This window comes from Gasterosteus aculeatus, chromosome 9, assembly GCF_964276395.1.
Source record: "Gasterosteus aculeatus chromosome 9, fGasAcu3.hap1.1, whole genome shotgun sequence".
In the NCBI taxonomy this organism is placed as follows: Eukaryota; Metazoa; Chordata; class Actinopteri; order Perciformes; family Gasterosteidae; genus Gasterosteus; species Gasterosteus aculeatus.
Window position 1 is genome coordinate 13,605,609 of NC_135696.1, and position 26,505 is coordinate 13,632,113.

The following is a 26,505-nucleotide window of genomic DNA, read 5'->3' on the forward strand; positions in this document are numbered from 1 at the left end:
TGCGTCTTCTAGTGGTGAAACTTAAATTAAGATGATAAACAATCAACAGAAAACAATTTCTTTTATTTACTCATTTTTATTTAATCAAAGTTTTAGATAAAAGCATGATTTCCTCATTCTGAAGTTACAGATCTTCAAAAATGAAGTGTGCGTCATGAAGCAAAAAGCAAAATTAAGCACAGAACTGCATAGATAAAACCTTTATATATGATACCTTCGGAGGCACTCAAATGCAATGCACTATAGTCCTTTTCTTTTTACTATTTTTAGTGCAACTCAAAATTTAGCATAAAATCTCTTAATCTAAGGTGCAACTGATCTAAACATCTTGAGTGGAGCGTTGACTGAATAGTTATCTCTTTACAAATACTGCCCTCCTGTGGCTGAGGCAGGTTCTCTGAGACCCACGTTGAGCATTAAGAGCCTCGGTGCTGTAAAATCACAGTGAGCTGCGTCGCTGTTGATTTCGATTTTTTCTCAATAATGCATCGTAAAATAAAGCTCAATATACACACAATCAGGCTATCATCTGTCAGTGCTGACATTCTGCTGCAAGTGTCTGCAGTGCAAGTATTTAGGGACTATAGAAAAATAATTAGCGGGGTGGGCGGTACATTATTTTCACCTTTTAAAAAGCATGATCCTCTTCAGGCATCCTTCGACTAAGAAAACATTGCAATGTTAAAGTAAGACAGCTCTATTCCAAATACATTTGCCATTATAACTTAATAGAAGCACACAAATAATATAGGATTTTCTTATTCAAACATATGGCCAATAACAGAACTACACTAAAGATGAAATAAACACCTTTCACTTTATGTTTACGGAAGCTGTGTTGAGATGCAGATTATGGTGAATATTGGATCTGCTTTTGCAATGTGATAGCAGAATCATAAAGAGATAATGTTCGATTACTAAAAAAAAACAGTAATTTCCTTTTTGGTACAGAACTCTCCCCTTGCTAAAAAGAATGCTAAAAATCCACTTTTTGATAGTTCACAGCAGTTCATAGTTATCTCCATCTACCTCCATCTACCTGTGAACCTAAGCGTTGATTAGAATAAGTTAAACAGAGTTATATGGTTTAATCTCTTTAGTCTAAACCTCATACCTCATACAGAAATAATGACGGTAGTCAGAGACACTTTTCTTCATCCAATGATGATGAAAAGAAATATGTTTACTGTAAGGTAATGGATGTCAGTCGAATTTGCTTAGTTTTCTGAAAGTATAAACTCATAGTAATGGGTAATACTTATGGTGCCAAAGTCCAGATTTGATGAGAGAAATTTCAGCTCAATGAAAGTTGTGATTGAAAGAAAAAACATATTCAGTGCAGTGGCTATCGATGGCAATACCCTAGAAGTCAATGATCCAGATGTTATTTCTGTAACTTCATCTTCATGGGTTCTGCAAACCACTGCAATGGCAGTTAGAGTCACTGTGGGATAGTTGGGATGCTGCGAGATCTCGTCATAATCAGACGCACCTCCACGTCGGGGAGGCTGTTCCGTTCGGTCCGGTTCCCCCCCTCGTCCGCTGCAGCCATGTGCAGATCGAAGCGCAGTGACACCGACTTCTTCCGCAGCTTAGGATTCCCTCTGAAGAAGGAGCCCTCCCACTGCTTTATCACCGCGTCAATCTTCTCAGTCCTGGAAGGAGACGGGTTAGAGGCTGCGGCAATAATAGCCCATGCTCGGGTGGAACATTTGTAGTGTATGATACGCAGAAATAGTTTGTCAACAAAAGTCCTAAAGCTATTTTAAAATCCTTTCACTCATTCATTTATTCATGTTTAACGCACCTGGTTGCACAGGAACACCAGGGGGCAGTGAGAGGGAACACTTTAGTTTGGGTTTGAGAATAGGTGCCGTAGATTTGATGGGTTTATAGAAGAAGAACGGTAAGAGACTTCAACAAAGGCACCAAAAACCCCTCATAACTTGGGTAATGAATGTGGGAGATGTTTCCTGGGGCCTTATAGGACTAATTTAGGCCACTGAGGGGCATTGCGACACGCTTTAAACTCAATTTTAACATTTTATTACATGCTTGTTGCTAAACAGTTACCTATTTGGACATTCAGCAGACATTCAAATTTATTTGGCGTCTCTCTCCACAGGATGAATTTAAGTTCAGCATTCTCTCTAGTTTCACCCGTAGAAAAATATCTGTCTCTGTAGCAGCTAAATATTCCAGCGTGCTCAACAGCTAGCTGCATCGTGGCAGACAGTGGGGTCATCTGCGTGTGTTTGCTGAGAACGACTGGAACAAAGGTCTATGAGTGAAGAGAAAGTGAGCCAAGATAACACATTTATATAGCAGCACACCACAATTACACCACAATGCGGTTAAGGGGTAAACATTTTACTCGGTAAGTGCGTAGCACGTTTTTCTGTATGAACACACACACACACACACACTCGGGTACAATTTACCTGCGGATGCTTTTTCAGTGAGCTAAGAGACATCCGCGAGTGAAAAGATTGTGTAGCATCGTGGATCTCAGATCCTTTGACATCACAGCTTTTGACTACGGCTGTGGTGGGAACAGCGTCTATGACATGCACTTTGTGCGTTTTTTGTGAGGTAGTTTTATTGGTTTGGGAAACATTCAGCTGGTTCACTGGTTCCTTCGATACGGATGTAGATGACTGGATGTATTACCTTTACAAAGTAGTAGTCCAACTTATTCATTTAAAGGCATCGAGAACTAGAGGCAGTATTTTCGAGGCAATGCATCCTGTCGGGTGGAAATGACGAGGATAAAGAGTCACGGAACATCCAGGTGTCGGTTGCTATCAGTTAATAATCAATCAAGTGACAGGCAGACTTTTACTGTGGACCACTGCTCACAGACAAAGTAAATATTCTGGCTGGGCTGGCTGTGCATGCGTGTAGCTCTCTTATCATATAATGTGCCGCTTTTAAAAAAATGTGCGTGTAGGTCGTTACACCTGAAGCATAACCAAAGAATTCCGCCCCTGTCTAACCAACAATAGCAGGTGCCACGCCCTGGAGATTCCACGCCGCGCCAGTATCTCCACATCAAACACAAGCCATTAAAGGAGGAACATTCCCATGCAGCACCATAATGAACTCATGGGAACCTGTGCGGCCAACTAAACGCTTGATGCCTCGCAACTTGTTGAACGTGTACTGATTATTCTCTTAAGAGCCTGAACATCGAGTCTGCTCGACCAGACGTTGCCGGGGCGGGGATGACATGTGTGGTTGTGTAATCATAACACGAAGAAGTCATTAAAACATGACTGAGTCAAAGCCTGAGAGGTGCAAAGGCCCCAGGAGATTAAGCACGCAAGGAGCTACGTTGTTAGCAGTCAAAGAGGCCTTTATCTGGTCAATGTAGTGCAGGACTCTCTGAAGTGATGCTGTTAGTGCTCGCTACACCAAACTGCCAACCAAAATGTCGGACTGAGCGAAAGCCGCTGACTACAAGTAAATGGGGGAGGGGGGGGATCAATACTTACTCAATGGTGCCGTGACCCTCAGCACTCTCTCGCACCACATTGCCCTGAAGGATCTCCTGAGTCTTCACAGTGGAGATTGGCAGGTCTTTATCTTTTTCTGGCCCTGCGAGAAGACATTAATGACAAATCATAGATCAACATATGACTGCAGTAAGAGTCTGTGTGTGTGTGTGTGTGTGTGTTTGTTACCTGTGAGTATCACAAGGCTTTGCTGTCTGTGCAGTATGCATGCTGGGAGGAGTGAAGGGATTTCAGGCAGGGGTTCAGACTTGGGTTCATCCGGAGTAATTGCAGGATCACTGAAGCCGTTCTCTAACCCGTTCTCCTGCGGCTCCTCCACTGAAAACCTCGAGGGCCACAAACCCGTCGGCTGCCCACTTCGGCCCGTGTACCTGTGGGCAGAAGAGCAGACCAGAATGATGTAAACCAGCGGTCTTCAACGTTTTTCAGGCCAAGGACCCCCGAACTGATGGCGAGATGGAGCAGGGCCCCCTATTCTACGGAGTTTGGTCCTCCATCTTTTATTTTTGAGCTTCCCGCTCTTTAGACGTGAGCATAAATGCGTTCATGTTAGTGTGTATTTAAAGACATTAAATACAATTCTGATTCTGAAGACATAGAAAAAATTGGTTGAAAAAAAAAAAAAACAGCGGACCCGCTGTTGAAGACCTCTGATGTAAACAATAGACTGTATGTTTACATGCGTGTATATTATACTCCTTATATTAGAAGACTGCCAGGAGACAGTTAGCTCAGCATAACTTACAAACAGGAAATCCAAACTTATGGGTGGTCAGTTAGTGGATTTTCAACCACTCCAGGAACTACAACCCCGATCGACCTGGTGGAAGTTCTGACACGTCTACCTAAGCTCACTGGATTAATGCGATGAACATTTGTGCGATGGTATTACATTAGAGTCATCTTCATTGTTTAGTTCCATGAGAATAACTGAAAGAGTGTGGGCATGTGATAAAGTTGATTCATGACTCATTGAAACATCATCTACTCCTCCTCGCTTCCTCCTTCTTCCCTTCCCTAACTCTCTTTGCGGTGCCTGTTAAAAGATGATATAAAAGTATTGTGCACTGATCTTTCAGTATGATGTTTTGTTCCTTTCACTTGGTTAATCTACAAAAATACCCAACAACTTGTGTGTGTGTGTCCAGAGGCTTCCGGGAGAAAGTGTTTTCACTGTATGAGGACGTTCTCCTCTCTTATTTTCTGTCACAGAACCTTTTGTGCCTCATTCATTCGCCACCCTTCTGAAATATGAAAAACCAATGCAAACACCAGGTGCCGCGTCCTGTCTCTCTCCCGGATCAATGACTTCACTCAGCCATATCATGAATGAAAAGCATTCAAAGAAATATGGTAGCACTCCAGACTGCAGGTAACCTTTATATGTCAGAAAACCAGTAAGAGCAAGCCTAATCTAGTGGGTCCTTTGTACTGACTACCAAATATTCATTACCTGGTTGACACTGAAACCACAAATTACCAACTGAACTATTCCTTCCTTCTTCCTCTAAGGTTTTCCTTCCTCTCTCTGCGTCTCGACCTCACCTGCCCTCTTCGCGCTCCAGCAGACGTCGGTAGGTGCCGATCTCTCGCTCCAGCCTCATCTTGGTGTTGAGGAGCTGGCCGTGGAGCTGGCGCTGTGTCGCCAGCCCGCTCCTCACCTGCTCCAGCTCGCTCTCCAGCCCGCCGATCACCTGGGAAAGGTCCTGCAGCTGGCTGGAGTACAGCTGCTGGGTGTTCTGCAGGGAGCTCTCCAGGCCTTTCTCCTAAAAATAAGCCGAGAGGTGCTTTTGGGTTAATGATTGCACAGTCACCCTGAAATGTAATTAAGCGCGTGGAAAGTGGTTATGTTAAAACGTGACATAGTCTTATAGTTCTAAGAAAGAAGCGAATCATCCCTCGGCACAAACAGCGTCAGTTCTGTGTGTTCATGCTACATTGTGAATTGTTTGAGTTTTTATAAGCCACGATGGGCTGGTCGGGGTGATACGGTATGGTGTGTAATTTCCTACCAAGGCATGCAGGGTCTCAATCTCCACCTGCAGCGAGCGCCACTGCTTCCTGGCCTCAGCCAGCTCTGCCCGGGCCTCCCTCAGGGCAGCGCCGCCGAGGCTCACCTGCATCCACGCTGCCTCTTCCTGGGCGAGGGGACAGGGGTCGCATGTCAAAAGAGGTACACAAACGCCACTGCCACTACACCTAAACGCGCATTTTAACTTCTAATCCCAAGTTAACGTCATCAATGTGCAACACAAACGCACACCTGGTGGGGAACAGTTTTTTTCCCCCCCCGTCGGCACCCAGTCAGAAAGTCAGAGGCGAAGCAGAAACAGGTGGTGCTGTTGGTAGTGTGTGTTTCAGGGCAGGTAAACAGACAGCAGGGCAGACACCCGGACCCGTCTGCACAGTGTACACACAGCTGAACACGCTGTGTGTACACTGTGCAGTTGTTAGGCGCTTCACACGCTCCGTTCAAACGCAGTCAAGCAGCAAAGCTGTGTCTGCACAGTTACAACAATATTTTGACAGTAAAAACGAAGGGAGATGGCTCAAGTTATCCAAGTTATTTTGTAATATATTACTCTACTGATTTAAATTGTTTTGTTTTAACTAAAGTTAAAGTTGAATGTAATCTCAGGCAGTGATGGATGACACTCGTTATTACAAATGTTAAAGCATGCATGCATCATGCATAGGCTGGCTATATATGATACACATACATACTTAACATGTACTGTAAGTAGCATTTTATAAGCATTTGAGATGACGTGAACTTAAACTAATACTGTTTGGTGGCTAGATAACAATGCATCTTATCTATTTGGCAATCATTTGCTTTGTATAAAAGACCTATTTTCTATAAAGAAGCTTAACTGAATGAATGAATAAAAAAGCTTAACTTAATTGTTTTCATTCCATATTGCTCTTATTCATATCCTTCTATTTTATACTGTAGATTTAAATAGAAAATTTGTAAATTGAACATCTTCTTTCCTGCACTGTGTTATTTGTCTTGCTGTCCAATGTTACGCACAAACCGCCATGTCAAATATCTTGTATGTCAAACATACTTGCAATTAATGTTCTTGATTCCTGCAGTACAAATATTATGGAAAGTACCTTTAAATTGTTCTTAATTGTTACTGTACTGTTCTGATCTCAGGTGTTTTTTCATAAATCACTGGTCTGATTTTGTCAACTAATGGTGTCTGTAAAACTGTAGATATCATTAATGATTTAAAGTTTATATTATAAATCATTCATCTATTCTGACTTAGCAAACCTTAAAGGTCCTTTATGTAGATTCTGACCACCGGTGGCGCTATAGAGCAATTTTACAAGACACTGTGTTGATAAATCAGACAATAATTCTTACACTTCACTGTAACGTTTACTCTTAGAGCCTATCCTATTCTAGCTAATGTTCTATTCTCTTGGCTTTTTAATGTGTATCATTGTATCAGAATACAAAATAGAGATAATGTTCATTTCACCACTTTAGCACTTCTCAAAAGGGCATTATTTTAATCTTTAAATTCAGACCAGGGTTTTGACTGCTCCATTGCGTAACTGTTGAGTAACCACTGTGTGAGTTTGAGCCAAAAGACTCATGTAAACACCAGCGTTTTTATAAAAGCTGCTCCATTTAAGCACAGTGGTTTCTTTGCAGTGCTTGTCAAAGAAACGTTATGGTCGCTTTGACACCACAGTCATTCTTCTGTGGCACCGGAACATTTGGATCATAAAAGGCACCCACACTGCGCTTTTCCCAGTAATAACAAACAGGAAGACAGCCAGCAATGCTGCTATGAGTGGATAAAGGATGAGACATCTTCAAGAGATATTAGAATACATAAAATAACATTAAAAACTGAGGAACTAATCTATAACAGGCACAGACCTACAGCACCTGCTAACCATTCAACTCCAGCCGAGCACAGGCATCCACCAGCCGGCCTTGTGGGGCAGCCGGGAGTCGGTCTTGAGGGTGCGTCGGACTGGCAGTGAGCCAGGACAACATAAGAGACAGAACCCCCCCCATCCCCATAACTAATGCAGGAGTAGATGCGTACCTCACTGAGAACTCCTCCGTGTGTTCCGGACGCTGCTCCAGAGCGGGCCGGATTTGACGCGGCACCCGGGCCGAGGGGCCTCTCGCCCAGGCCCGGAAGTCTACCCTGGTCACACTGCGCTCTGATTCGGTCGAGGAGCTGGGTGAGCTCCATCCCTGTGCCATCCTCCTCCTCCCCTCTCGCTACTGCTGCTGCTCTGGCCGTCGCTAACAGAACATCGCACGAGCCGGCCCGCTGCAGCTGCAGAGCCCGGGCTGCCTGCGAAACAGCCAACCAGGGGATGGCGAGAGAAGGGGGGCGAGAGAGAGAGAGAGAGAGAGGGAGAGGGAGAGAGAGAGGGAGAGAGAGTGTGAGACAGATAACAGGGGAGAGGATAGGGAATGATGTGGAGACTGAGAAGAGAAGAAACAAGACAAAAAGGGAGATGAAGCTTTTTTTGTGGATGAAAAGATGCAGAAGAGAAAGAAGGAATGAATGTCGGTGTGTGTGTGTGTGTGTGTGTGTGTGTGTGTGTGTGTGTATGTGCGGGCAAAGAGTCCACGCAATGCAGCGGTAAGAGACAAAAGAAAAATCTGTGATGGAGCCCTACGTGTGCAAGTGAGCATGTGTGTGTGTCTGTGTGCAGGAAAATAACCTCAGCATGAATAAGGAGATGAAGAGAAGGAGGCAGGAAACGAGGAAAAGAAGATGGTTGGATGAGGTCAGAGTAAAGGGACTAGGCATCATTTGAAACCAACCACACACACACACACACACACACACACACACACACACACACACACACACACACACACACACACACACACACACACTGCAACACTAATGTCAGGGTTGGAAGTATAAAGTACAACAGGATACTTATAATCGTAGTAACAATGATTTAGTGATTCAATGATTTAGTGATTCATTTCTTTATACTTTAAATAGAATTTGTCCGGGTCAGAATCAGCATCAGCTCAGTACAAATATCAAGACGGCAAACAGCAATGTCATCTGAGCTGACATTGCACAGCAATGTCTGTGCAAAGCAAGGATTCAACAGCCACCCTCGATGCTCTGGAAGGTTGTAGGACAGGCAGCAGCTAAAACAGGTATTATGTAATCCTTTACCTGCGTTAGCTCTAGCATGGAGCATGGACACTGACTACCTTTTACAAGATATTCTCCCATTCTTGGATACACTGCACACAACTACTGACTCAGTGGTTGAGTCAATGCAAGGTTTCCCCCGAACTGGCAAAGCTTGCGCAACAGCACATCTGCACAAAGTGCTTAAAATGTGCCACCCTGGCCAATTGTAACGTCGCATCAGCCAGCTACCAAACGGCTCAACTACCATTAGCAGGATTGGGCTATCCAAGCTACTGAAAACTCATATATTGTCACTTTGAAATGGAAAAGGTTGAAGTGTGAGACTGTGCATCCAGTTGGAAAGAACCCCACCAGAAATAAAGATAGACAGGCACAAGGTTAAAGGAAAAGAGTTAGAAAGAGAAGAAAGACAAATATGTCATAACACGCATTTGCGGGCAACACCTTTATTGACCTTAAACTCCTGGTGCATCTCCTGCAGATTCGACATGGAGTGCCGAAGGTCAGCCTGCAGCGTCACGCTGCTCCGATCTGCCTTCGCCTTTGACTCCCTGAGCAGAACAACCTGTCGCTCCAGACGCCTGGTGTTCCTCTCCTCCGTCTCACACCTATAAAGTGGCGTCTAGTGAAAGGCTATTTACTGACGGCATACTTTTATAAACACAGCAGAGAAATAAGGCCAAAGAAATTCATTCAAACAGAGGCCCCAGACCAATGTCCAGTGGAAAGTATTGGCATATGCTATTATGATAAATTCAAATATAATCCTTTATGTAAAATGTAGAATCCTGAATAAATATTGTTCTTTCAACAGAAGGTCTTCAAGCCAAAATAAAACAGATATCATGAGCTCTAACATTTTGCCTCTCGCAGCTTATGACAAATGATCATAAACGCTAATAACAATAAGACAACAATAAGATATAAAAATCAGTCATATTCTCATCAATTGAATTAATCTACTTTGTTATTTGGTTTTGGGAAGGAAAATATAATATTGATATCACCAGATAATAGCTGAGTATTCTTAAGGGGTTGAGCGTTTTAAATGTATGGCAGTAAAGAAATCATAACTACTTATAGTCCAGGCGCGAAAGAGACCTTGACATGATTTAAACGTGTCATAAAAAGAGTCTCACAGTCCCACTCAGTCAGTAACACATCAGGTAGAGCTGTAAATGGAACAGGGTGCCACTGTCTTTCAGGGGTTAATGGCTGACAGCGGAGGGTGTGTGTGTGTGTGTGTGTGTGTGTGTTGAGGATGGGGGGGGGGGTTGTGACACTATGCATCAATACATAAGTGAAAGTGCTGACGCGGCACGAAGCCCAGCCTGGATTTGCATGCAGGTTTGCTCACAGGCGCAGGAAATGATGAACGAGGCAGATAACAGTGTTTGTCATTCAACATATGCCTCGTATGTTGGAATGGCTTTATGGGCCAGTCACATTTTTTCTTGCATGCTACCTGCTTTACTATCTCAAATCAGTATCTCCCTTCTCTGTACCTAATCGCTTCAGACATAAGCGGTGTGAATGACCGTAACATGTTTTGGGGATGCGACCTCCTGCATCATATACTTAATAAAAAAGAGTTTTCAGGAAAACTACAGCCAAATACAGCTGACCTGGCCTGGATGTCAGCAGCTCTGGACTTCATGCTGTCAGATTGCAATGCCAGCTGGGCATTCTCCATCAGCAGGTTACCAACCTGACGAAACAAAACAGGAACACAAAAATAGACTCAAATCAAGGAAAGTACAAAGCTATTTCCAATCCTATAGCTTTTACTATGTGAACTTGGTGTCGGCTGAGACATTAGGACGGAATCCGAGAGATTTCGTCTCGTCACACAACTGGAGGAATAACCTTCCTGTCAATGATGACAACGTATCTCCTCGTCATACAATAGTATGAACTTCACTCAAATATTTGATGCTTGGCCTTCGGCGTTGCTGCTTTCTTGAGGAACGCTCATCCAAACAACGTCACTCCCCCAGTCCCTTGGGGTCTAGGACACCTTTTATTGTTCCCAGCCTCTCAATACCATTCACGGTGCTCAGTAAGACACTCGCCAAGTGTAAAGACAATCAAATGAACGAGTGACAGACAAACATTTTAACCATTCAACCACAGCTGATTTGATTTTCCATATTATTTCACTTGTTTCACAAAAAAAGAATGCAAAATTCATCCACTCACCTAAAAGCTGCAAAGACTAAAAGATATCTGACATCATTGTTGCTGCATTTGTCTTTTAAAAGATGCCCACAACTAAGACATCTTAAGATAAACATTCTCTAAACCTATTAATCTTTTATGGAACAACAAAAATCTGGGTGAGGTAATAGTTTGTAGTAATGATTTTATAGGGCAATAAAGAGTCTGTTGTAATCCAAATGTTTTTTTTTAAATTGTTAAATATATTGAAGTTGAAAGCGTGACAAGTAACATTCAAAACAATTTATCGTTAATCTCTCAGTATGTAATAATGTTCACACACTGTACATGGAATTAACTTAATGTGTTCAACACAGCCGCCAACAACAACTCTATTTACATGTTGAACATTGGAAGAGGCTGAATTGTACAATTCTTTGCCATTCTTTGCGAGAGGTGCCGCCGTGACTTTTATCACACACAAAGATGTTAACACACCCTTATTCCTTTTTGTTTTTTCGCGAGTGAAACTCTTAGGACCAGACACACCCATGTTGGCGGGTAGCCAGAGATAACATGACATACACCCAATAACATTCGTAGCTTAAAGACACACTCAACATCGCGAAGATGTTCCAAAACACAGTCTTGTTTCTGGGCCTCAGTGAGATGATTAAAATCCACTTGACAAGACACGATTGACAAGACCTGTAATTATTGTCTTAGCATCTTTCGTCTTTGTGGTACACACTGCATGATGCGAAGCCCTTCTCGAGACAACAAACAGAAAAGTAATCCAATATGTTAACATAACCACATTCCCTCAATGACAAATAAAGCATTTATCTTCATGGGAACATCAGTCAATGTGACGCTGTGTGGAAAAAGTAGTTAAAATGTCTGTCAGTGACACTTACTCATTCAGAAAGAGACACTAACACAAGGGAGCAGTTAAAAACCATCATGTCGGGTCACGTGATTACCGGTTAGTATTAATACAGGCCGTATTAATAATCTCTAAGCTTACGTTCAGGCCTAGGCCTGTAGTTTACGTATCCTTCATCCTGGTCCTACTCCTAATCGCATGTCGTCATCGTCCGGGGCTGTCAGTCATTCTCATCAGCCGGCCACATTTACGAGCTCCAAGGTTTAATCAGCCACATCACAATTCAGTTACAAATTTCCTCGTAGAGTCAGTGACCTTTTGTCAAAACTTCATTTCCACAAATCGCCTCTTATAACAAAGAATTAATTCACTCGTGTATGCTGAGCTTATTGCTCAGTTGCCCTCATGGGCCGACTACTCGTAATAGAAAGATCTCAGGCTGCTGTTGAATTTTTCGATGACGGTTGTAATTAAGACTTCTGCAGAACTTCAGTGTGTGCAAGCCGACATCTGTCTGGCTGTAGCCCGCGGACAATAACGCATAATCCTTTGCAACAACTTTGTTTGATGTAGCGTTACCTCCCATATAGACTTACAGTGTACTGACATTCACGTCACATTTCTCGATTGAGATCTGGGTGTCTCAAGTGTCTTTGGGAATTAACCCCCCGCCCCAAATATTTGGAAGAGTTGTGCACTTGAACCATAGTTACAAAATAACTAATATCAACTTGGTTTTGAAATGGGTATACTTTTATATCCTTTTCTGGCAAAGCAGCTGTACACTTTTCGGCAATATCCAAAGTGTTTGAATTGACATTACATTACAGGTCATTTAGCAGACGCTTTTATCCAAAGCGACTTACATTACACTTTTAAACCCATGGCTTTTTTCACATTTTGCCCGGGGAGCAATTAGGGGTTAGGTGTCTTGCTCAGGAACACTTCAACATGGAACTTGGGGCAGCCTGGAATCAAACCACCAACCTTGTGCTTCCCAGCACACCTTCTCTAACCCCTGCGCCACGATAACCCCAACATCTTATCAGCTACAAAGTCTCAACAACAAACAAAGAGTGTTTTACCTGGACGCGGAGCTCCTGGACAGTGTTTTCCTGCTGGGACCAGTCCCGGGACCGTGATGTGCTCCTTGCGGACCAGTCGGCTATCTGAGCCTCCAGCCGCTGGTTGGCCTGCTGCAGCCTGTTTACCTGCTCCAGGAAGCCTTTCAAACGGGCGTTCAGTCCCCACATAGTGTGTCTGGAATCCTGCAGCAAATCCATGGAGACCTGAGACAGCAAACATCCGAATGCTTACAGACGCACACTGCCACACGTTTCCATCCAAATGACACAACCGGCAGGGCCCGTGACGGCCGAACACATTCAGACAGTTGAGCTACCGAGAGACTTCTGTATTATGCCGAATGAACGCACGGTAATACAAAGTTACAACAGCGGATTTCCACCCATTTTGGATCACACGGCGCAGAGGCGTTGACAAGGTAAATGTTTACCCAGCGATACTCACCTGTGGCAACGTGACCTTCTCTGAATACGGCACAGTAAGTGTAACGAGGCAGCAACAGTCCCTCAGTCTGTTCTCGTGGTCACACTGTACGGATCCAGAACTCCCCACGGCTCAGCCGCATTCCTCTACAGTGATCCGTTCAACCCTTTCTCCTTCCCACTGTGTCCCAGGTCATCATCAGCAGGACTCTGAAACAGAGCACACCGGCAGTCTGCAAGTATCACCGACGGTTTGTTGTCTTCGGGGGTTCCTCCCTGTCAACCCCCCGCCCTCCGGGGGCAGCATGTGGGAGAAGGGAGAGCAGTGGGGTTCGCACTGGACACAGTGCTTGCACCACCAGCACTCTGGGGCCCTTTGTACTGTCAGATCCAGGATTACTGAGCCGCATTCAAATGGGCACCAACACAAGCTGTGAAGGGAATGTTCAGGGAGACACAGCGACAGGACCTGTGTGGGTTTGTATTTTTGTGTTGCTGTAAAAAGGGGTTACCATTACATGTACTATAATAATGTATCAAGTCAACTAATAAACACTTTGTGCAGAGTTACCTCTTGCATAATAACACTCTTGGCTGGTTTGAGAATAGCTGAGTTTGTGTCAGTCTGGGTCAAAGGTTTAATCTTATAATTACTGTGATGTGGCTTTCAATATGTCCTTGGGTACAATGTTTTAAAGACGCTTGCTTCCGCTAAATTGAGACTATATTGCTGATCCAGGCTAGATGCTCAAATATAGCATGGCGGTTAAGTCATGGCAAAAAAGTGACAGTGTGGTAACATCTATGTGTGCACCTTTGTGACACACAGTGATGCAAGAAGCAATTCCCCTCGCAGAGGGTGTCATTCATGTTAGCTTTTCTGCAATATTTATCTTAAGAGCCGCTGCGGTGAGCCAACCAGTCGGGCACGCTCACGCGCACAAACCTGGAATTAAGGACACGCATGGCAACCCATACATGTAAACAGAGGAGGAAGGACCAGCTTGGATGACAACATACAGTGCTAGAGCAACTTTCTCCCATTACTCCCTGATGTCTTCACAGAGTAAATATCTGTTTGCTGCTATATTAATAGTCTGAATATCATATAGAAGCTTTATGGGTTTGATGTGTGAGCGGTACAGTTGAGTCTGAATCTATTTCAATACAGGGTTTTACTGTTAAGCGTTTCACTGTTAATCTTCTTTTTGTTATGTGTTCCTCCCTTGTGAAAACCTAATTTGCCCTCAAGGAGCTACATTTGTATCGGAGTGTTTGCTAATCATGTGGCTTAAAGGTGGCAAACATGTCTGCCTTGCTGAGAGATGTGGGGATTATTCACATAGAGCTGAGCCTGCACTTCCCCCCCTTAGTTTCTTCGGCAGTTGAGCGACGGAGGAAGAGCCAGATTAAGTTCCTGACGCCCTGTTTTCCTGACAGGGTGTCGGGGTTTTGGTTACCCCTCCTGATTGCTGAAAACGAGGGAGGAAATGGTGAAATGAATTTGAATAAAACATACAAAAGAAGCTGACTACGCTAGCGAGGAAATTTGTCGTCATCTCACTCCCACACCTTTTCAGCAAGGTGGCCTCAGCAGCAGCGATGATGATCATGATGACTACGCCTATGAGATAAAATTCCTAGGAAAACAGAACCTGTCGGGGCGTATTAACTCTGGTCTCAGTGTCTGGGACGGATGATTTCAGCTGTGACTGTGCACTGGGAATGTCACCGAGCCTGTTTTTACACGTCACGCCGTTTCTCCCTCAAAAGGTCCAAGAAATGTCTTTCGCTTTTTCTCCTTGTCGCACGACATTTGTAGGAGTGTTCGGCCAGGGAAATCCCATGATTGAGCCTCCAGTGATATTCAGGTAGGGATTTGTTAGTGAAATGTCAGGGGGAAGAGGCGGAGGCTTGGTGGTAGACGCGGCCTTTGAGAGGATGAAAGCAAAACAAGTCGGTCTCAGATTACAGGTTTAAACCGTTTTCGGAGCTCCCCCACGTACCCGACCTCGGTGACTTTGCATTCGTCCGCTCGCGTTGCCAGCGAGCTCTTTGATCCTTTCCTTTGTGAGCCCTCATTTTCTGTACAAGGGCCTGAAAAAATAAATATCCATTACAAAAAGAATATCAAACTTTGTTCCGATGTGTAACAATGGTAAACAAAACTCCTTGCCGTGAGTTTTTTTGTCTGCACACGTTAGAATTGCGCAAACCTCATTAGTTCCTGAGTGGAAGATATTGTAGCGTAAATCCAAAGCTTTAGGAGGGATTATCTTCACATAAACTCTTTACCAAACTGTGCCGTAAGGGTTATCTTCAGATAAAACATGTTTCATGTGCTTTTACTACTTGTTCTCTTCCTACGTCACTCAACCTGTAAATTGCGTCACTCACGGCAGGCCCGTCTTTGATTCAAGCACACGTCATCTCAGCCTCCACTGAAAATAGTTCTTGTTGTACCGGCCATTTCAATTTGTGACGTAAAAGAGATTCCCCCCAAGAAGGAGCCACATCCACGGTTTACCATTTTTAGCATCAGAGAGTCACCAGAGAGTTCAGTCCCGTTTTTCTCATCGTCCTAATTTCACATTGTCACATAAAGGAATAACACCTGTGTGGACCCTCTCACAGCTAAAGGCAATATGCGTACACGTGTTGTAAACAAATGTCGCCTTATATCGCAGCCATCCAGACAGGTTAACCTGAACCCAAGAGGAAGAAGACACAGCTTTTTACAACCAGATGTGCACATTTTAACAACTATTAATTTAAACCTCTTTTAACTCTTTAACTTTCCTTTGCCCTCCTCTTTTAACTCTAACTTTCCTTTGCCGTCCACACCTCAGATCTTACTAGATTTACTAGTGAAGAATTTGTGGTTGCCTCCCAGATGCACATCATTCCATTCGTATCATAGTCTACAAGACAAGTATGTTTGAAGATGTTTCACTACTTTACCACAAAGGAACCAACTAGACTCTGGACACACATGAATGAACCAGGTAGGCTGTTTCCTCCCGACTGAGAGGATAAATATGATGCCGTGTGGAGAACAGAATCCTTAATGCTGCTTTGTGTCATTGGTACTCAAAATCAAAAAAGATTTTGTATTCCCCTCAGAAAGATAACTTAATTAAGGTCAAAAACTTGAGGAAAGTCTTAAACACCTAAATTAAAGCCAGTATCCTTAAGTAATTACATTATAAATACAAAGTTGTGGTGCAACAGGGGCCCAAAAAACGATTATCCTTGTCATAATATGTTTTTTCAAAGCAACTCAAATTTACTTTTGCTTCTCAAATAACAATTAAATTAGGAGCGCCAGACTCAGCTGTCATTTAACATTGTGTAATACAAGGTTGGGCAAATATTTTTCACAGCCCGACAAGTCAAGGCCGGGTTCCTGAGATTCTCCTGCCGATAAGTGGGGTCAGCAGAGAAGCTGATGACGGGCGTGTGTATGTCAAGCAAGATAATTAGTCAGTGTGAAGAGGCTTTCCTTTGTTTGATCTCACCTGGCAACATGTAATAACGTGACAACACGAGGAGCCGAAATCACCACCTTCTACCTGCCACTAGCAGAGGCCTTCAGCGGAGGAGTGATTACATTCGATTAGAACATACTTTAAGTGTTTTTTTCTACACAGGAAAGCCTACGGGGTTCATTAAACTTGTTGAATCAGAATCGGTCAGTTTTACTTTTAATGTTTAATCTCTAATTAAGCAATGAGGTAAGAGAGGCTGTGGTTTATCGTCAATAATGTTACAGTTCAAGGGTGTTGTTAGGCCCGACGCGTCTATATAAGTAGCAGCTTCAGAATGACATTTAATACATGTAGGGGAATTCAGGCCAAAACCTAGCAGTGATGTACAATGCACTCTATGTTATATTTAAAATAGTTTTTCTCTGTCTGTGCCACAGCTCAGAATCTTAAGTGTGTTTTCCATTATGGATGTCCATCTTCATCTCCATGTCAATCTGCCACTGTTTGCGAATGTGGTCAGTGGAGTAGTTAAGATTAAGGCCAAAGGTTGCATAGACATGAGAAATGCACCTTTTTGGTATGTGTTGTGTGAAGATTTCTTCCAAAGAAAGCATGTCGGCTTTTGGGTATGCAAATGTCTTGTTTGCAGAATAAATGTGACTGTTGGAGAGAGTATTTGCTCTTCAGAAACATCAAACGAGTCCATTGCTCCTCCTTCGTAGAGGTGGACAAGTTGGTCCAAACCTGCAGCTCATCCGGTAATCGGCGCCTTTCTCCGCCCACAATCCCCCACATTACGTGCAAGCGAACACAGCGCTTCTTCTCTCATTCTATCATGGATCAGCCACAGTCAAAACAGCGAGAACAAAAAGTCAGTGACAACGAAGTGTTATCTGGGCATCAGTGGCGGGTAACTTAATGTTTGGACCGATGCGCTGTAGCAAAGCGTGAAGTACTTGTGGTGTGATGCGGCTGAGTGCAGACTGCGATAGTCCCGCTGCTGATGCTATGAAATGACCCCGATTCCAATAATTGGAACGTGGCGCGGAGTCAGGGGAAACACAGGACTGCGGTTGGCTATCAAAACATTGGCCGAGTGACGCGTTTCAGGCCTTGTGATCAAATACAGAATCCCTTTGTCTTGATTTCCAAAAGCTCGCATTGAGACATACATCACCGTATTTAAGACAGTCGCTGTGTTGTGCTAGTGTCTCAATACAAAAAAAAAAGCATCTAGGTAAACCCATGGTCGTGAAGATTTTCACTTTACTATTTGCATGAGGGTGGAATACACAATTAGGCGCACTTTATGCATCCCCTCCCATCTCGTTATGGGCAACTCCCACTTTCCCCTTAACCCCCCACACCCCTTTGTGAATGCATATGCTCTACACCGAAAAGCTGAATTTGCCTTTTCGCGACTTGCGGCTTGTTTGTGCACACCTCGCCATGCTTTAACGCGCACGTTGCTAAACAAATAGGCCTGAAGTGGCCGTAAAAGCGTTAGTACATGAGGGGAGGAAGTCTGGGTTTTCTCCTTGAGCCAATCACCTGATCAGCCTGATCATGTTCCAGATGTCATGATCAGAAGTGTGTTCTGTACAATAAAGTTATCTTGAACCTCCAGCTTTGCCTCTTTGTAATTTACGAAGGGACAGTTCTTTAAAGTGAGTAAACCACAATTTGTCGACTCTACGTCAATCCATGGGTTTATATTTGCCCATTCATGTACCACGTCTGTGCTGCCCATAGTAGATCTTTATGATAGGGACTCCCAGGCCTCCTTGCAGCTTGCTTTTCTGTAGTTCACCTATTTTCATTTTAGTACCAAGAAGTTTGAAACGTTTCCCGTCATACAATACTCGCTTTCAATCCTTCAAAAGATTGAGACCAGATTGGATTTGTTTAATTTTGCTTGCAGGCTCTTGCCCTCATGCGTTTACTGATTTTATCCAGGATGTGAGTGGCCCATACCTGCAACAGCTTTAAAAAAAAAGAAGAAAAAACTCATGCCAGTATGACATCCCATCCCGGTCTACCAGTAGGGGATTTCATGACACTGCTGCGGTTGCAATTAAGTTCACTTGAATGAAAACATGCTGACAGACTGGCCGACACACCTGCTTACATCTAAGTACCAACGATTATCTGAACACGAAACCTCTGTTTATCTGTAAAAGGGGATCTGGAACGATTCTTGTTTTTAGTCAAATCCAGGTTCTGAGATTGGGTAGACAAAATAGATGAATTATCGAGTTAAAGCACCACTAAGAAAGAATGTAAATAGAATGATACTATGATAAGAGGCATTCTCATTTCAGCATGAAAAATGATGTTTCTCTCCTAAAGTGTAACAGAGATGTGTTCATAAGTGTCCTGAAAATAAGTTAACGTATTGACACAAAACAACCGATTAGATTAGAAGAGGCAGCACAAGTCCACAAGCCCAGAGTGTGCGAGTGAGAAAGTTGCTCTTCAAGTTATTCAACGTAATTAGTTTGAGCTTACAAAACACAAAACGGCTTGTGCATCAGCCGCCGGAGGCAGCAGGAAAGAAACTAATAGTTCTTCTGAGCAATCTACAGTGTGATCCCTTGGGAATTGTGCCAAGATCGCCCAAAAAATCTTAAAAAAACATTGCTCCATGGCGCCTTGGCAGCAAAGGGTATTATTGTGTAAACAGCGTGGAAGAATAAATATGTGTGAGGCAATATACTAACAGGGGTTCAATACTTTTCCCTTTTTAAGTAGGCTAACATTTGTTGAGCTTTGTGGCTCAAGTCATGGTAATGCTGTTCAATCGGCCAGTTGGTTGGTCCACCACTTTGGTCCAGATGGGAAATGTTGTGATGTGCCACGATGTGAGCGCGGCAAACCGCTTCTACTCTCTGGTCCGTGATCCGAAGCAGGGCGGCTGTTACGAGGCCAGCTGGACGCAGACGTGTATGACCTGGTCCCAAGAGTGCCGGAGGTCTACAAAGCTGCAGACATTTTGAACTGCCTCGAGAAAGATGTATCGAGTTGCTCATTATTTGTAAATTGAAGTCCATTTTACATTGCCTTTTCTTTTCTTTTCTGTCTGAACTTTTTGAGAATATTCTGTTAAATTCCACTGAATATTTTGTTTAATTACAGTGCAGAATTTGTTAGATATCTGCATGTTATAATGTAAAAACTATTTATTTTAATGCGAAAAATTATGATTTTTGCAACAAAACATGGTGTTGCTCAACTATAAATTGTCATTTGAAACAATGCATAATTTTAAGTAAAATTAACTAGGGAATTAATTTCAACATTTCCTTCTAACTACAATAAGCGGGTTGAAATAATTAGTTAGACCTGTTAACAGAAAGCATGATGATGAGTTATACATCTTTTAAACTCGTTTGTGTACCAGACTTCAGCTGGTTTAATTGAAGGTGACAGTTCTAATTAAAAATGCCTCACAAACGTATACGCGCACTGACAGCCGTTACTAAATCCTGAATGACAACCCCTCCACGCCCTGTGCGGACACACCTGAGCAGCATCTTTCCCGTCCGGGCCGCTCCCACCTCCAACGAGGAGGCTATAAAGTCCATCCTCCGGGCCGCCCTGTGCTGCATCTCTCCCGCACCGCTCCTTGGGTCCTCACAGGTTCTCCCCGACTCCACGCAGAAGACGCATGACGATGTACGGCTCTGGCTATTCCGCCCTCTCCATGTCCTCCGTGTCCCGGTCCGCGGGCTACAGGCGCGGCACGAGCGTCCACGGCGGCGCAGGCGGATCCAACGTCCGGGTGTCGTACGCCTCCAATGGCCTCGGCTCTGGCTTTGACTTGGCGAGCGCCCTCGGCGGCGGCGGCGGCGACGGGAGCAGCTTCTCCATCTCGGGCAGCGAGAAGCACACCATGCAGAACCTCAACGACCGCCTGGCCACCTACCTGGAGAAAGTGCGCATGCTGGAGGGCGCCAACACCACCCTGGAGCGTCAAATCCGCGAGTGGTACGACAGGCAGACCCCCACCGTCAACGACTACAGCAAGTATGAGGCGATCATCGAAGACCTGCGCAAAAAGGTAAACTTTCCCCATGAAAACTTTCCCCCTTCAGCTGGTGACATGGCTGATAACCATGTATATATTTATATATATTTTTTGTTAAAGGATTTCTGAATGCAAGTCAGTCAATTATTTAAAAAAAACGCTTTCAGAAAACGAAATGGTTGTATAGGTGGTGAAGAAACTACTGCCAATGCTCCTTTTTTGGGGTCTTCTTTTTTTTTTTTTTGTAGATCAGTGTTGCCACACAGGACAATGCCAGGCTGATGCTGCAGATTGACAATGCCAGGCTGGCAGCAGAGGATTTCAGAATCAAGTAAGTATAAAGACGTTTTTATAACCTGATTGCCGTTGTTTGTAATGGAAGAATCTGGGATTTTAAGTTGCAATATTCTGCAGCACTTCATCCCAACATCAGCAGTTTCAGGCTTTGTGTATCTTTAAGTGTTTCCCAAGAGGCGTAGCGGTGATCAAAGTGATTCAACTGGTGTAACTAGTTTCACTGCGCCGCCTGCACAGTCTCTGTACAGTTGTTGCTCTAATTCTAATTGAGCGGGCGCACCAACAGAAATGTTTGTGCTTATTTCACGCCAGGTTTGAGAATGAGTTGGCGGTGCGCATGTCGGTGGAGGCGGACATCGCCGGGCTGCGCAGGGTTCTGGATGAACTGACCATGTCGCGGTCTGACCTGGAGATGCAGGTGGAGGGCCTGAAGGAGGAGCTGGTCTACCTGAAGAAGAACCATGAAGAGGTGAGACTAGTACTGTAAGGATGTAGCATCACGCCTAATCGTCGTTAGATTACAAGTGGTTTGGGCTCTTGTAAAAGTTTTACAGGTACAGTTCTGTGGGGCAAACGCAATATCGGAAAATCGTCTCTATAGATGCAAAAACAGCTCTTCTAAATAATCATCAATGTGAGAGAACCGTTAAATACATCAAATAATGGTCCCATTGGAGAAATGTTGTATCAGCATGTTAATCAAAGTAGGTAACGGTAATTTATCAAATGTAGTAAAGAGAGGAGTCCAAATAAAAACGAGTACCTAATTCAGTGAAGTGACCTATAGATGTCAATTAGAATAAAATAATCGGTGGAATTTATCTTTGACCTTTTACTCTCTTTGTCGCCCGTAGGAGATCGCAGCCATGCGCAGCCAAGTTAATTCCAGCTCTGTCAACGTGGAAGTGGACGCCAAACCTCAGGTGGACATTTCTGCCACTATAAATGAGATCAGAGCTCAGTATGAGAGCATCACTGAGAAGAACCGCCGCGAAATGGAGGAGTGGTACAAGGTCAAGGTAAGGGGAACGAGACTAATCTTTATGTTCATATCATGAATAAACAGTGGCATGAGTAGCGGTTTTGACCATTTTCCTGTCCAATTTCACGCCTTCCAGTTTGACGAACTGAACAGCCAGGTGGCATCAAGCACAGAGACACTTCAGGTCTCCCGAACTGAGATCAATGATCTCAAGAGGACCCTGCAGTCCTTGCAGATCGAGCTGCAGTCCCAGCAAAGCCTGGTAATTCAGATCTCAGTCCCCATTTCCCCCCGCAGTATCATTCTAACCTGTTGCGCTCTTTAAACCTTTTGCTAACTGTTTATAACAAGTTTCTCACTCTGCTTTATGTTTTACATCTGAGGTAAATTAAGTGGAACGAGTAATTAGGGCTTAATTAACTGACATCTCCCCATGTGTTTTTTTCTCCTGTGCAGAAATCTGCTTTGGAGGGTCAGCTGGCAGAGACAGAGTCCAACTACAACATGAAGCTGTCTCACCTCCAGATCCGGGTCAACACCCTGGAGGAAGAACTCAAAAATGTGAGGGCGGACATCGAGAGGCAGGCCTATGACTACAAGGTGCTGTTTGACATCAAGACCAGGCTGGAGATGGAGATCGCCGAGTACAGAAGACTGCTGGATGGAGAGGAGTAAGGAAATTCTTCATTGAGATGTTTGTCTCAAAAAGTATTTTAACTTAACTAAAGTTACAGCTTACACTTTTCTTTATTAATATGGTCAAAATGACAAGAACTGTGGCTTTTTATTAGAGTGAAATAACGTTACCCAAATAATACTTATATATTACTTTAACAAAGAACTTTATTTATTTTTTACTATTGTCTTTACAAACTAAGCTAGCTGGCCACTGGCTGGATCTCTGTGTTTAGCATACAGAGGTGGTGGTCTTCTCATCGAACTTAAGAGAAAAGAAAAAAAATGAATTCCCAGAATTTCCAGCAATTATGTTTTGATTATTTATCTTCACTTCGTATTAATTAAATATTACTTCCTGTCTTCTAGGAGAGGGTCAGTGGAGATCAAAGTGGTGGAGGTGGTCAAAGGTAAGTCAACACTTAGGTATACGCTTCGGTATTGTCTCGTATATTAAATATGCTTGATATTTAACTTTGTTTTCATTTGGTCCACAGCTAAACCAGTCGTAACCCAGAGAAGGAGGATTATGATTGAGGAGATAGTTGATGGAAAAGTGGTGTCCCGCACAGAAGATGTAAACACAGAGGTCATCGAGTAGACGGACCGGTTGCCAATGGATCAAATTACAAAATTACAATAAAAGCTGTTTTCCTCTTTCTGACACCCAGTTGATGTTCTGCCCGCCTGAAGTCTACTCAAACTGACTAGGACATCTTTTACATATTCTTTCCAAATATTTGTGCAGCGTTAAAATTTAGTAGATTTATTGTCAGAATTATTCATCCTAATATATTATCCTAAGAAAACATACATTGCTATTGAAAAACAAAATGGTTTAAAAAGTAAAAAAAGAATTTGTAGGTTTTGGGGTCTTTTCTTTCTTGTCATACCACCTGATTCATTAAAGACCCATTGACAACAAATTTACTGACTTTGTTTTCTGTTTTCATTTATGATGCTGTTGAAATGGTGTTGAGTATGTAAAGAAGAGGTCTGCTTTTGTTTCTTTGCAGCTGGTTTGCACATCTTTGTAGTTGTTGTGGCATCTTAGTCATATTTTTCTATCTCCTTGGGAAGTTAAAAGTTGGTGGTTATTGTGGGTGCTGAGAAATAAATAATATTAAATGACTGTGCAACATTCATGTTTTGTTATTAATTTGAATGGCCAACAACACAACACATGGTTACACATGCAATATTGACAAGTAATAGTACATTGTTTAGAATGAGGTATGGGTGCAAGGTTAAAGTAACAGAAGTGCAATGTAGAGTTTATTTTAAATTTAAATTGGAATAATAAACGTTTTACCTCGCAGTTACAGTCTTCTGTCAAGAGGTGACGCTGCAGGCCCCTCAACACTCACACCGCTTTGTCGTAATTTCGTGGCTCAATCCCAATGTCCCCACAGAGACCTTAATTAACACTGAACCATCAGGGACCCAACTGACGTCACCTGCTAAATGCTTGAGTGAGAGAGTCAGTAAGGGTTTTATATAGTGTGGGATATGATGCAGCACAGTGCTTACAATAAAAAATGTATTATGTCCATGTGTTTCACATGGTATTGTTACTCTTATCCTGGTTTGTCCATGACTCGCTGAGTGACATTTTGTAAATGAAGGACCCGTGGGCCATTAACACATTCATGGTAACAGACATAACCAGGGTGCAGACTTTACGACCTCTCCTGATATTCCAATATTAGCGAATATTTACGCATTTAGGATTATTCTGTCATTGGCACTTGAGACAAACACAGCAGCTGATAAATCAACGTTATGCGGTCTTGCTTTCTGTAATCTCAAACATTATGTGGCTACATAGAGAATCATGTTATCTATATATGTGTATATGCAGTGTTTTAAACTTCCCACTAGATGGCTGTAGTTTGACTTAAAGTCTGGGATACTGCGATGTCCACGTGTTTCTCTAGAAATGTCTTCCTAATGCAGTACTTCAGAATTCAACGTAAGAAATGAAAACGAGTCTCTATCTTTACTGCTTGTTTAAAAATAAAAAACTATACTCAACACTCCCTGATCAAAAGTTTTAGTCATTTCTTTTTTATATTGGTGGCATAATGATAAACGTAAATTCTTATAAAAGGCTTTTGGATATCTAACTTTACTCCAGAGTAATAAGGCCACTACTTCTTCTCAGCCTTTCATTCAACGTGTTTCTCTCAATTATTTGCCATTACAATTGATTTCATACTGCACATGTTCCCTGTCCACCACTCAGGAAAAATATAGTTGTGGGGAAGTTTTTTTTTCAACTTTCTGTGTTGTTGCTTGGTTGTTCCTCATCATTCGCAGTAAATGAGACACATCTCATGCATTAACCTTTGGCATGTAATATTTCAGAACTGTGCATGTTATCCCATATATCTTCCTTAACATAGTAGCGTTTAAGCTGAACACATAATAAATCCAGAGGAAAGAGCCTTTAAAGCAGGGACTCTCAGTGCCCTATATATATATAGACTCACACTTTATTTATAGTCAGATGTCTGCAGCAAAGATCTACTCTGCTGTGGCACGACTGTGTCACTCGAGGCTGGTGGTCCCTAGTCACGACACGAAATCATGACAAAATTCTGCACCACGGCAAGTTGACGTCAGCGCGGTACGGTCACCTCTTCGGTGACGTCACGTGACGGAGTCTTGGTGGCAACAGTGGGAGTTGATGCCATCTGCTGGATGGACCCTGCCACTCACCCGGCATTACGTCATCGGGGAGAAACCGGTGCCAGCTTTGCAATCGGTATAGCCTGGGAGTCTGGATGTGAATGCACAACGAGCCGAGAGGCGGACTGGCCTGTAGTAACAAAGGCTGTTATTGGACAGGGTACGTTCGATCGGGCAGGGGGCTTCAATCATTCGAGATAATCTGACATGAGAAACACCTTTTGAAAGTTCCCCTCAAATAGGAAATATTCTCCTGCGCCCCATAGTTACATTTTGTTTGGCTTATCCGATGTGGCAAATAGGAAATAATTCACAGTTGTGGAATTGTATTACAGGCAGTGTAAATAATAAACAATAACACACAGCATAACATAAGATATTCGTGTTTTTATTGAGTTTTATGAAGTCGGTTTTGCAGCCAGGTGAAACAGACACACACACACACACACACACACACACACACACACACACACACACACACACACACACACACACACACACACACACACACACACACACAGATTGACTTATGCTAACCATAAGATACATAGAAATATACAAAGAAAAGACAATGGTAGAAGCTGCATGTGCAAAATGATAAAATAAGATCTCTCTGTATCAAATTCTGCCAATTTCTTTTTTTTCTTTTTTTGTAGGTGTGCTGTTCAGACAAGCTGCTGTCCATGGTGCTGAAACACGAGTAGCCGAAAGATAACGTTTGCACGTCTACTGCTTTAATTCTTCATTTATTGGAACAGACCAAAAACAATACCGCCGAGAAACGGTCGATTAAGGTTGGTTGTGGCCGTTACACACATCCTCTTGTGACCAACTCTGAACTTGGTGTGTCAACTGTGTGTGTGTGTGTGTGTGTGTACAATTGCACAGGATAGTGATGAAAGCCCCATTCTCAAATGAGTAAGCGTGCCTCCGCAAAACGGGAGAGTGAGAAGGGCTGCATTCCCATTGACTGAGTGAGAGACATAAGGTGTGAGAGAGAGAGAGAGAGAGAGAGAGAGAGAGAGAGAGAGAGAGAGAGAGAGAGAGAGAGAGAGAGAGAGAGAGAGAGAGAGAGAGAAAAGCAGTACACAGACTCCGCCTATACCGCCCTAAC

The 26,505-nt window shown here is 43.2% G+C and overlaps 2 protein-coding genes across 2 annotated transcripts; one reads left to right on the forward strand and one right to left on the reverse strand.

Moving 5' to 3' along the window:
- Nucleotides 1–56: 56 nt before the first annotated feature.
- Nucleotides 57–20,367, reverse strand: krt222 (keratin 222). Its single transcript, XM_040185697.2, has 11 exons — nucleotides 20,242–20,367; nucleotides 13,254–13,441; nucleotides 12,809–13,012; nucleotides 10,306–10,388; nucleotides 9,135–9,288; nucleotides 7,589–7,846; nucleotides 5,528–5,653; nucleotides 5,061–5,281; nucleotides 3,684–3,886; nucleotides 3,495–3,597; nucleotides 57–1,655 (listed from the first exon to the last, which is right to left on the reverse strand). Exons 3-11 carry the CDS (start codon nucleotides 13,004–13,006, stop codon nucleotides 1,442–1,444), a joined length of 1,560 nt encoding a protein of 519 aa, XP_040041631.2. The 5' UTR covers nucleotides 13,007–13,012; nucleotides 13,254–13,441; nucleotides 20,242–20,367; the 3' UTR covers nucleotides 57–1,441.
- Nucleotides 20,367–23,626, forward strand: krt97 (keratin 97). The gene is made up of 8 exons (XM_040185701.2): nucleotides 20,367–20,779; nucleotides 20,995–21,077; nucleotides 21,356–21,512; nucleotides 21,898–22,062; nucleotides 22,162–22,287; nucleotides 22,482–22,696; nucleotides 23,070–23,110; nucleotides 23,198–23,626. Exons 1-8 carry the CDS (start codon nucleotides 20,387–20,389, stop codon nucleotides 23,299–23,301), a joined length of 1,284 nt encoding a protein of 427 aa, XP_040041635.2. The 5' UTR covers nucleotides 20,367–20,386; the 3' UTR covers nucleotides 23,302–23,626.
- The last annotated feature ends 2,879 nt before the right edge of the window (nucleotides 23,627–26,505 follow it).